The sequence below is a fragment of the Anguilla rostrata genome, chromosome 11 (genome assembly GCF_018555375.3).
Source record: "Anguilla rostrata isolate EN2019 chromosome 11, ASM1855537v3, whole genome shotgun sequence".
NCBI lineage: Eukaryota > Metazoa > Chordata > Actinopteri > Anguilliformes > Anguillidae > Anguilla > Anguilla rostrata.
Window position 1 is genome coordinate 43,198,648 of NC_057943.1, and position 12,690 is coordinate 43,211,337.

The 12,690-nt window shown below is 45.4% G+C and overlaps 1 protein-coding gene across 3 annotated transcripts; it reads right to left on the reverse strand.

The window, feature by feature from the left end:
• Positions 1–1,057: 1,057 nt before the first annotated feature.
• LOC135235008 (adiponectin receptor protein 1-like) lies at positions 1,058–11,534 on the reverse strand. 3 transcript variants are annotated; one of them, XM_064300196.1, is made up of 8 exons: positions 11,418–11,534; positions 8,997–9,201; positions 8,281–8,484; positions 8,006–8,177; positions 7,226–7,412; positions 5,132–5,319; positions 4,048–4,241; positions 1,058–3,898 (listed from the first exon to the last, which is right to left on the reverse strand). In XM_064300196.1, the coding sequence occupies exons 2-8, from the start codon at positions 9,126–9,128 to the stop codon at positions 3,770–3,772; spliced, it is 1,206 nt and encodes a 401-aa protein (XP_064156266.1). In that variant the 5' UTR covers positions 9,129–9,201; positions 11,418–11,534; the 3' UTR covers positions 1,058–3,769. The 3 variants fall into 3 exon arrangements, with proteins under 3 accessions (XP_064156266.1, XP_064156265.1, XP_064156267.1); XM_064300195.1 differs by lacking the exon at positions 11,418–11,534 and having other exon boundaries at positions 8,997–9,241; XM_064300197.1 differs by lacking the exon at positions 11,418–11,534 and having other exon boundaries at positions 8,281–8,433; positions 8,997–9,240.
• Between the last annotated feature and the right edge of the window lie 1,156 nt (positions 11,535–12,690).

Here is a 12,690-nt window from a genome sequence, read left to right on the forward strand (position 1 = left end):
TTTCTTGTGTCCATGGTTTTAAAGAAGACAGGCCAGTAAGCACAGCTGAGCTCCGGTTGAATCCATATGGCCTGGCAATATTGGTTAACTGAATGAGTATGTCATAATGCAGTGTGTACGTTCGGTGAACGCTGGGTAGATGTGGTGCAAAAGCAATAGTTGATAAGTAATAGGCAATTATTAGTGAGAAAAAAAGCATGTTTAAGAGATTTACTTCAGGTGAGATTTGACCCCGTGACTCAATGATCTATAGACCGCAACATTACCACTGAGCCACAAACTGACTAGCTGTTGTTGATTATGGGAAGTTTCTTGGGGAAAAAGATACAAGTCCATTTTGCATGTGTATGTGAGATTTTGATTAGCTGGTGTAGGTGAAGGATTGGCTGGTGTAAGTAAATGACCAATAGGGAGACATTCTTTGTGGGCTAGGAGCATTTCTGGCTGGAAAAAGAAAAAGGAGAAAGCGCAAAATCCCCTTAGTTTGGAGCTTTATTTTGTGGACGTGTGAAGTTGTTCATGAATTCTGGCTGTTGAAATGGGGTCAGAATGTACAGAAATGAATGTTTTTAAGGGCTGAGAGTCTGTGGTTGTTGCGGTTATTTCTGTGGGTAACTTGGTAGGTATGCCATCCCAATATGATTAATGTGTTGTTTGTTAGTGACCCATTACCATGACACCAATGTTATAATATTGATCTCTGTTTCGGACATTTCTTTGTGAAGAGAGACTTGGTGATATGCGATTGGTGGACGTTTAAAGTAATGCAGGGTGGAAAGGTGTGAATACAAAGGATTCAACGGCCAGCAGAAAGCTTGTCGCTTTCGAATGCAATAACAACATGCAGGTGTTATAGGACAGGGGAACCTTGGGTATTTTACTATACATTTACTATTTTTTATATGCAATATATTTATTCTGACTTTTTGCTTTACACTGGCACACTTTACTTTAAAATCAAAATGAAAAGGCATGATCACTCAATTTTTGCATCTGGAAAATGAGGGTTAAAAACACTGACTGCACGAGTACCAAATTCAACAGACACTGACACAGATTCTCATTTTAAGAATTATTAAATATTTAATATAACATTTTACATTTAGGTGGACAGTGTGTTTCATGAGGATTGTGGATCTACAGAAAAGGACAACACAAGGCCATGAATGTACAGAGAAGTTTAGTCTATATTAGCACCCAACCTACAGCAGGCTTGAAAAGGGGGAAAACACCTGTTTTATGTACAGCAGCTGAAATAACTTGACGTTTCACCGATTTGTTCTGCTTTGGAAATAATTATAGAAAATAAAAATAAAAACAATTCTAAAAATTTAACTTAAACTGCCCTAATTTCATACATTCTGCAACATATTTTGCCCTGTATCTTGGTGATTAATACCGACACAGGCCATTTCAATCTTGGTTTTTTTTTTGTCTTTTTCCATTAGCTTAAGGCACAGGAAAATACTGGAAATTAACAAAAATCTACACAATAATAAACCTTGTCAGACATTAACCATTTTCACTGGTACATAATAATGAATGGTACCAAGTCACAATTTACTTCACGATGAACAGCGATCAGGAAAACAGCAGTGTTCTGCACTACATATTACAATTATGCTGTCCACCAGGAATTACTACCAGAAAGGTTCAGATTGTATCTGCTCAATAAAGTATATGAATGGCTGCTTTATGAGAACCTACAACATATCAATTTACACAAGAGTGACCTTTGCACCATTACAGCAGCTTCAATGCTAAATGGCTACACACATTTGACAGTTTACATTTCATTTGGGCTTTTTCTAGAACCATTAACTATATCTCCTACAGCCTTATTGTTTATATCATCAGTGAGCCTAGTCACATTTTAAAACTAGCCTCAGACACAGCAGAATTACTCCCCAGCCACACACAGCCATAACTCCCATAACCCATTGACCAGGTGTGCTTCCAGTAAGAACACTTGATTGTGGCTTAGTTGTTTATGTACTGCACATTCGCCATATTATCAGCATGGATGCTGCTGGTTCAGCCATGCCCTCCCATGCGTCTATGGTCTGCTTCTGCCTCAGTCACTTTACTCGGGCCCCAATGGCCATCCCAGGTGAAAAAGGAAATGTGAAGGAGTGAACCGGATGCTACCCGCTGCAGTTTTTTAGTGTTGCTTGAAATGAAGTCCTCAGTGGCACGCTCCATATGCCACGGTGCTCCATGTTCTCCCGACAGTCCGCTTCCAGGGCCACATATTCACAAGCTTACATTAAAGATCAAACAAATGACAATACATCACAGATTTTACAAATGAATTTCCAACAAGGCCAATGAAGCAAGAGTCTTCAACTGTGGCCCCAACAATCCAACTTTCTCCAAGTAGTTGTGTCTGATGTATAGATAGAGATGGTTAAACATGCCATCTTTCTCTTTTAAATCCATTCAAATGACCATGGAGTCTGATGATGACCATCTAATCATGCTTTGAGGAATGATTTAAGTGAACCGCTGAACCAAAAACTGCCTGGGATGTGCAGCAAAAAGTCTTCAACCACCTTAAGTTATACATTTTTGTACAGAACTATAGCAATTTTGCTTATTCTACCCACTACTGATCAATTCCCTTCCACTGCCCCCCCCCTCCACAGGCAACACACATTTACACCTCTTCACCCAATTACCAGAATTTCCAATAAACTGATCACCATCTCAGCTGAGGACTACACAGCCCCATCCCACCTCCCATAGCTGGTGGGTGTGCTTTAGAATCAGGGCTCCCTGCTACCGAAAATCCAGTGCCTGCTGACGCTTTGCCATTCTTCTTCACAGCTGGCACAAGTGTGCCATTATGGAACTTTATGCAGGGAAACAAAGGCATTGTAAAAGTGCTTGTCCGAGCTAGAGCAAGCAAGCAAGAAGCCATGGGCTTGTGCTCGATGGTGAAATCAGAGCGAGACTGAGGCCAGCAGCAACTCCACCCACCTTCTCATCACCTTCCCTCCTGGACACTGATTTGCTCTGCACCGTCTACAGCCACACCCCCTATTTTCTGCTGACCAAGAAAGCAAGACTGGCATTGTTTGCTCTGTTTGCTCTGTCTCTTGCCTTGCTACTCTGTAAAGTGTCTTTGTGACAGTGCTCTGTAAAAAGCACTATACAAATAAAATTGAATTGAACTGAATTCACCCGTCTGCCCCAAGACTGCCATCCACCCCGTCTGCCCCAAGACTGGCATCCACCCCGTCTGCCCCAAGACTGGCATCCACCCCATCTGCCCCAAGACTGGCATCCACCCCGTCTGCCCCAAGACTGGCATCCACCCCGTCTGCCCCAAGACTGGCATCCACCCTGTCTGCCCCAAGGCTGGCATTCACCCGTCTGCCCCAAGACTGCCATCCACCCTACGGCACCCAGGCATAAGAGAGAGGCTTTAAAGACAAAAGAACAGGAAGTCTCCCTCAGAAACATGCCTAGAAACAGGAGAAGCAGCATATTGCCGCTTCCTCCACCCACCCCCTCCTGGCCTAGCGTGCATCTGGTGACTGCACCTGCTTGGATTTACAAAAGTACAGATGCGCTGTGGGGTCCGAACGGGTCGAGTGAAATGAATATGACTGGCGGAGAGACTGGCAGGAATAGCCCTGGTGATGCGACGCTCAGAGTTCCATTGGCGCTTGGGAAGGTGGGGAAGGGGTGTCAGGTGCAGGGGCCGTCCTTAAAGTGGTGCAGGGGTGGAGGAAGGATTGGCGGTGTAGGGGTGGGGTGGGTACATTCAGAGCAGGGAGTCGTCGGTGCAGCCCCCCTCCAGCCCATAGCGGAACTCCTGAAGGTTAGAGATGCCATAGAAGTGTATGAAGGCAGCAGCCACCACCAGAACGTGGAAGATCTGGTGTGACTGGAACTGGGGAGACAGGTGTGGGGTGGGGAGAGAGAGAGAGAGAGAGAGAGAGAGAGAGAGGGGTGAAAGTGGTGAGAAATGCAGAACAGCTTGGTTCTTCCACAGCATGAAAGCTTGCAGTGGATGGAAGCTTGCTGTAGTGTGGACCTTACCCAGATGTCACACTTGCCGGGGAAGTAGCGCTCGGGGATCCTGGCGGCGTAGAGCCCGGCTCCAGTGATGTACATGGCACCCATCAGGTAGAACCAGCCCATCTGGCCCACGGTGGTGGCCTTCACAAAGCCCTCGGCTATGGTGAAGTGCATTGTGGGAATGATACCACTCAGTCCAAGGCCCATGAACACCCCTGTAGAGAGGAGCCACATAGCAAGGGTGTGAACCAACGTGCATGACCGCAACAGGACCAGTGGCAGGATATGCTTATGATTATGAACTAATGCACCATCACCAAAATTGAACAAGAGACTAGGATAAAAACATGGGGGTTAGACAGAGACAGTTGTAGAGTGGTCTAATTCTTAGAAAAAAGGAGCCCCCCAGAACAACACTGGCTATGATGGCCATAATGGACATGACTCCCTAGATTTACACAGGGTGTCAGGACATATATCCACTAATCATCACAGCCATTGCTCTCTGGGTTGTTACTGTGCTAGTGATTGGTGGAGCGCTTTTCTGTTTTCTGTGTGCACGGCGAGGCTAGAATTGCCCCAGCCCAATTTCATTATGCGGGTAACGAATAGAAAACCACTGACAGTGACTGGTGGATATTACATCCTGGATATCCATAAGGAAACTGAAGTAGGGGTCAGATGTTGGTACTGTCACCACAGAACCCTGTAGGATTATCAGCTTTCCATTAAAAAACAGAAATAAGCTCCACCAATCACAAGATATGCTGGTCGAAACAAAAACACCAACAGTGACAGTGTTTGGCGGATACTCTTCTTCTGAATTCCCTGCAGGAAAAGGGGACTTCAAAGCATCTTCATGCCTGTTTCATTATGCTTGGATACCCACAGGGCGCCCAGCAGCATATCCACCAGTCAACACTGCCGTTGTACTTTCGGTTGTTACCAATAATCTCTCCATTTTCTACACATAAGGTCAACCTATGACTGTCCCACCCCCAGTTTTATTAACCCAGACCTGAGACAGGACGTGGTTGTGGTTCAAGGGTTCCTGGATGGACCGCAGGCAACAGCCTGGGTCTGGGCGGGATGGAGGGGGCCGTACCTGCCCGCGTGGGCCGGTGGCGGGGGGTGGCGAAGCGGTCCCATTGGGCCACGATGATGGCGGCGATGCCCAGGATGCAGACCACGGAGAGGTAGATGAGGCGGGGCTGCGGCGAGCAGTAGAACGAGTAGTACAGCCAGGGCACAAACGAGCCCATGATCAGCAGGGCAATGCCGGAGTAGTCCAACCTGCAAACACAGGCAGGCAGTACCCTTAGGCCAGGCTCACAGCCTAGCCCTAACCCTAACCCACACCCTAACCCACAGCCTAACCCTAACCCTAACCCTAACCCTAACCTGCAAACACAGGCGGGCAGGACCCTTAGGCCAGGCTCACAGCCTAGCCCTAACCCTAACCCACAGCCTAACCCTAACCCTAACCCTAACCTGCAAACACAGGCGGGCAGTACCCTTAGGCCAGGCTTACAGCCTAGCCCTAACCCACAGCCTAACCCACACCCTCAGCCACACTCTGACTAAAGACACATTTCAAATCTCCCATTTCTATCAACAGTTCTTAAGAAATGTGTAGCACAACAACTATCTTCTTTCCTACAGGATAACAATGTGTATGAGTGGTTTCAGTCTGGTTTTAGGAAGCATCATAGTACCGAGACAGCCCTGCCCAAGTATTGAACGATCTGTTTCTCTCCCTCGATTGTGAATGTATCTCTGTTCTTGTCCTGCTTGACCTGAGTGCTGCCTTTGATACCATAGAACACCATATCCTCCTCCATATCAAAAAATCAGCTGGTGTCACTGGGTAAGCCCTTATGTGCTCTTGAGGTGCTCAACCAGTTGGCAATGGTAGCAGACAAACTCGCCCTGGAAATCGCTTTCCAGAAGCGCGATCATCCTGCAACCCTCACACAGCCTTGGCTACATCTTTACCCCCTAACTATCCCCCTATCTCTCCCTATCTAGAGCAAGTTACTGCCAAAAACACAAGCACCAAGACCACAATTTAAAAAAACATGTGGGTGGCTCTGGACAACTAGCAGCAAAAACCTAGGCACAAATAAATAAGGCACTTTTATCTAACATTAAGTGTTGAATAAGTAACAAGAAAAATAACTACCCGGAATGAAATCACTCCAGTTATAATAAACTAACTTAGCTAGCTTTATACTAAATAGCAATGATTGAAGGAACCCCTGTACTAATATTAAATATATTATTATATTTTGTTAATCTCAGAACAGAACACAACCTAAATTTACCTGGAATCAGATTATAAAATTATAACAGATAAGGTTAGCATGTAACTAATAAGGGCAAACTATCTAACTACAATAATATTTTGCTCCAGGGAGGTTGGAAAACCACACAAAAACCTTCGGTCATCAAGAAGGTGGCCGAATTATCTAACCAGCTAGTTTGATAGCCAAGTGCTTAACAGAGGAAAAGCCCCCCTGTCCCCTAATGGCAACAATTTGCACATTATTAACCTGAGTGGAAACGCCTGAAATTTGAAGAAGAAAAAAAAAGAAAAAGCCAAAATATCACAAAAAAGTTTTTACACTTGGCTGAGGTGGAAAAGTTGGTGTATCGATAAAGAGAAGATGCGATAATGAAACAGATTTTTAGATGATGATGTGACGGGGAGCTTCTGCTCCAGAAAGCCCATAAAATGGCGGTGTATGTTTGGCTGGCACTCTTCTGATTACACAATCTTGTTGCACCTTCTTCAGAATATTCACAGTAGTTGATGGAAATCTTGCCGACTTTGCCAACTTTTTGGAAATTTGGTTAACATTTCTGAATCATTTGGATGAAGTTATTTGCTGTTATGTGCTAGATGGTGAGTGACCCCTTCAGAAAGAGTGTGGACACTGAATCAAAATCAGTCCTGCAAAATGATGAGTTCAAACACAAAGCAAATAGCAACAAACCAAACCTGGAATACCAGCTTAAACATGTTTACAGAAAAAAGTGTGTAAACACGTTTTCCGCAATCATCGTGTGAATGGCTATATAACACGGGCACACACAGGGACCCCCAGGTCTGGGTCAAAGAACCACTGCAGGGCATAATTCACAGGGCTTCCAAGGTGGAGACAGGGCTCAAATTCAGCCACAAGGGGGGGCATCCTACTTGGAGAAGGTGCGGGACACTTTCTCGGAGTGGCAGTACACGGTGTGGAAGAGCCAGGAGAAGCAGAGGCACAGCACAGCGCCCAGGAAGAACATCCCCATCACCACCTTCTCCTGCAGCGGGGCCATAAAGGACACGTTGGGCCGCAGCATGGTGAGCGTGCCCAGGAACAGGAACAGAATTAGACCTGTGGAGAGGCCGGGGAAACAACCTGTCACCTGCCAGCAATGTCAAACCTAGCGGATTTATTCATTTTATTTTACCTTGATTTAACTAGGTGGATCAACTGAAAACTCTTCCCGTTTGCAGTGATGACTTGGGTAATAAAACCGGGTCGGGAAGGCCAGGGATTGTGTCACCAATTGGATTTATGGGATGATTAGGCTCTCGGTTTAGTGGGAATTTCACCAGGATGCCAGGGTTGACACTCATTGTCCTCTGAAAAGTGCCCTGTCCAGTGAGTCAGGACCTGGGGTTAACGTCTCATCTGAAGGACGGAACCCTCTACAGCGCAATGTCCCCTTCACTGCAGCTGGAGCACTGGATGAAGAGGTATTTGCGTGCGTGCGTGCGATTGTTATAATAAAATAAATGGTTTTGAATTGTCACAGGGAGAGACGCCGCTTACGAAGATTTCATTTAAAGTTTGTTTTAAGTTTCTATTCTGCAGACAAATCTGTGCTCAAGACAAATGCTATGGCAAATGTTTGCTCCCCGCCAGCAGCAAAAAAATTTTTAAAAAACACAATTTAAGAAGTGGGAGGCGGCGGCCTAGTTCACCCAGCAGATGCGTCCAGATGTTGCCGGTCTCCGTGTGGATGCGGAAGATGCTCCCGAAGCAGGCGCGGAAGGAGGGCATGGGCGGGCGGTGCCCGTGGAGCAGGTAGTCGTTGTCCTTCAGCCACTCGGGCAGGAGGTGGTACGGGATCACCCTCCAGCGACCCTCCCAAACCTGCGGGACAAAGCCCCGGTCACCAAGCGCACGCCGAAGCCCTGCAGCGGCACGGCGGGGGACAAACCGCGGGACCCACCGCGGGACCCACCGCGGGACCCACCTTGTGCACAAACTCCTCCATCTTCTCCATGGCGTGGTGGGCCTGCAGGGGCAGAGTTAGCACCCGCACCTCTTCACCCTCCTCCTCCTCCTCCTCGTCCTCATCTTCCTCGTTGTCGGAGAGAGGACAGGCCCCAGCAGTCCCTGTTGCCCCCTGCAGAGACCACAACCTTAGCTTCAGCCTCTGACTGTCTGTTCCTCTGCTCTGAAGGAGTCAGAACATGTTTTTCATCATTATAGGCACCTTGTTGCTATCAGAACATTTGCCTGTAAGACAGAGGTGTTTATTAAATGCACTTTCCCCAGTTCACTTTTGCCCATTCAAGCCCACCCAGTAGCCTGCTGAGGACGTTGTTTTGCTAGTGTCAGTGTAAAGCATAAATCATGGGTCTCTAACTCCAGTCCTCAAGGGCTACAGTGCTGTCAGGAGGTTTTTTTTGTGGTCCTATTTAAATGAGCAGCCAATATAGGCTTTTGGGGGAAAAGAAAAGAAAAGAAAAAAAATTAAAAAATGTAATAAAGAAGCATGAGCTCTCTTAACCAATCAATTACTTATATACAACAACTGATGAAACACACCAAGCACCAGCAGACACTGCAGCCCTGAACAAGATTAACAATCCTGGACATTTTGTAAAATGCGCCAGTGCTGTGCATGGTGTCTATTCCTGTTCCTCCACCTTACACCCCTCCCCCCCGGTTTACCCCTGAAATTACCCCCCTGGCAGCTCCTGCACACCCTGAGCCCTCTAACAGGGGCCCCAGCTCCGCCAGCCCCGCATCGCCATCGTGGCTCTCCTCCGAGATGTGACACTCTGCATCGCTGGCTGAGCCATTTCGGGCTGACATGGGGACACCGTCCCGCAGCCTCTCGTCCCCACCACCCTCCACAGTCCGGCACTCCGAGCCTGGTCAGGTCACACTGTGGAAACACACACACACGCACACGCACACGCACACGCACACGCGCACACACACACACACACACACACACGCGCGCGCACACACACACACACACGCGCACACACACGCGCGCACACACACACGCACACACACACGCACACACACGCGCGCACACACGCGCACACACACGCGCACACACACACACACGCGCACACACACGCGCACACACACACACACACATGCACACGCACACACGCACAAACACACGTGCACACACACACATACGCACGCACACACACACGCACAAAAACACGCACACACACACACACACACGCACGCACACACGCACAAACACACACACGCACAGATACACACCCACACACACGCACAGATACACACCCGCCCACCCACACACACACACAAACACAGACACGCACACAGGTGAACACTGTAGCTTCGTTTTAACTTTTACCGCAATTTGCTATTGTATTTTAAGTCCTGTGCTAAATTCCAAAAACAGGACATTTGTTCTATTGCTGATAAGCTAACTTCAAGAATTCAGATTGATGCCCAAAAAAAGGTGCTTGTACTGTACAAAGCAACCTGTCAAATTATTGATTCTTTATCCACGTCATCAGAGAACAGAAACAGCAACTCATATCCAAATGACAGTTACACCATATGGACAGGTAACTTACACCTGATAAAGCTGGAGACAGACTAATGGAAACATGTTTTTTATCAACAGCATGTCAAACATGTAGTCACAAAACACCTAACACAGCACCCCAAGGGCTCAATTAAAAAAAAACATCCACCATCAGATTACGTGCATCGTGGGCCTCTGGGAAAGGACGTGGAGGTTCATGGTTAAATTCCACTCCTAGAGGGTTCACGTCATGCAACAAACATAGGAAAGGTGAGAAATCCCTTCTACACCCAGAGCCTCATGTGAAAATCAATTCAAATCATTTTCGCCACACCAAAAACTGTTCCATTGAGGAAAACAGAACAAATGTAGTATAATGGCTAAGGAGTTGGTCTTGTAACCTAAAGGTTGCAGGTTCACTTCCCAGGTAGGACACTGCCGTTGTAACCTTGAGCAAAGTACTTAACTTGCATTGCTCCAGTATATATCCAGCTGTATAACTGGACACAGTGTAAGTCGCTCTGGATAAGAGCGTCTGCTAAATGTCTGTAATGCAATGCATAACTAGTCGCAACTGTCTACTTAGCGATACCGTTTGCCAACTACATTGAATGTTGACATTCACAAAATTACAGCAGCCGAGACTATAAGCAATAAACTAGCTAACTATAGTATCTAGAGTTAGCTAACATCCCTAGCTAAGAAATTAAGCTATCGCAGCAACTAGACTAGCAACCTTATGACAGCTGTAACATTGACTTGCAGTGCTATTTTGATAACAACGACACGTCGCTTTAACCAGATAGACTACGGCATATAGTCATACTAGTTACGACCCTCTCGAATTATTGGCTACGGCCAGATAGCAACCTTAACTTAGATGTGTCACCTTTCCCTTTCAACCATGGTAATTTAACACCAAAACGTAGCGAATGTAACCTAAGAACTAAATTCCAGATTTTTAAATGGGACTTGCACAACACTTCGACAGCTAATTTAGCTAGCTAGTAATTGTTACCCTACTATTTAATTCAAACATCGCTTAACTTTAACTACCGGTCCATGTATTTACAGGTAAGAGATATAGTAGTAGCCTACATTTAAATCCTAGATAACATTTGAATCTCGCCAGGTGCGCAGTGAAATTACTTCTACCCCAGCCGGTAAAACGAGTGTACCTGCGAGTAAAATGGCATGGAAACTTTATCGTACATACTGTTCCATAGCCACGTCGTTAGGTAACCTTAACCTAACCAAGCCGAAAGTAATCGTTTGCCCACCTAGGTCCAGAAATGGAAACGGCGATCTAGCTAGTCGTTCTACATCCTAAAATTCCTTTTGCCCAAGAGCAAACGGTTCGTTTGAAAGCCAGGAATTGGCAATGCGCTTCTTGCGTAACTCAGAACAACAGACTGCATTGCTAGCTAGCAAGCAATACACGTTTGCTATGCTACACACAAATCCGATGTCCCATTTCTGTTCTCGAATCCATCTATCCACGTTTGATACTTTGACAAGTCGTTAATTTAATTGAGACTTCACGCCCCTATATCATAAAAACATGAGCCAGTGATATATTTGCTTACCCTTCTAAATCCACCAAAACTATTACCGAAACAGTATTTGGATTTTTCTTCTTTTCCGGCTTCCAACAAAAACAGAGCTCCGTGAAGCTGGCAATTGCTGCTGGCAACAATAGGAGATTTCCGGTTAGAGGATTTCAAACTAAAAGCTCCGCAAATGCAATGATGTCTCAAGTACGCACAGTGGAAAATTTCAAACAGAGAAAAGCGCTGATCAAATCCAAAATCATTGAGCACAGCCTGGCCATGGAGACCGGCCAAGACCAACAAACCTGACTGCCCAGAATAGAGCGGTTGGGGTTATATTGCGACCAAGAGCTAACTGGTACAGAACTGCACATCCCCACTAAATGTGGTAAGTATAAAGTAATATAAAGAAATGGGTTATTTATTTCATACATCAGCAAAAAAAAAGCAATTTCTTTAATTGTAAAAAATAAAAGCTATTTTATTCCGATTTTCTCAACAAATATAAATTCTGGGAGAAAAACATTCTATGATGAAATTAGCCACACACCTGCCACTGTCAAAAAGACAATAGTGGCCCCCTAAATTAGAAAATTTTCACCATTATTACTAGGGGTCCAACAGTGAAGAATTATGATTTTTCCAGCACATTATTCTTCAACATTTTGGGGAAAAAACGGCCTGACTAGGTTTCATGAAATTTTGCATACTTATAGAGGATCACTCCAAATAGCAAATAAGCAATTATGGTGCCAATTGTCCTCATGGTGACATTGCATCACTCAATTGCATTTCCAACCCATAACTCTTCAACCCTCTTGAGCCATAAAACCACCATCCTCATATCCCACTTATAAATATAAGGTTTGATATGAAATAATGAAACTTGGTTTTTGAACCGACACCTACATCAAGACACCAGTCCTGAAGTATTGGCTCAGTAAAAAACCTGGTGGCACTGTACAGCTCCAAATCTTAAAAATCATAGAACAATTCACCATAAATCACAATTAATTTGTACATTTAAAATTCTCTTGAGTGACTACTATCTCATTAAGATTACATGTCTTTTGTAGTATTTTGGGTAACAGGCTAAGAAGTTCTCATTGCTACAGTGTAGCAGGACATTCATATGAAACAGTAATTCTTAATTGAAATTCTTTAGTTGGATCAATGCTGGTTTTTTGCCCTTCTGTTTTATAAAATAAATTTGAACACAATGCAGGGTTGGTTCATTGCGATTGAACTCTCCAGGTTTATTGCAGTATTGGAAACAAGCAGGTGCTGAGCACATGCCTTTCCAAAGTTC

Coding starts and splice junctions, on each gene's coding strand:
- LOC135235008 (XM_064300196.1), bottom strand. CDS start 9,128: ATGTCAGCCCGAAATGGCTCAGCCAGCGATGCAGAGTGTCACATCTCG. Junction 8,178..8,280: donor TGGAGGAGTTTGTGCACAAG/GTGGGTCCCGCG, acceptor TTTGTCCCGCAG/GTTTGGGAGGGTCGCTGGAG. Junction 4,242..5,131: donor CCACCGGCCCACGCGGGCAG/GTACGGCCCCCT, acceptor TCCTCTCTACAG/GGGTGTTCATGGGCCTTGGA.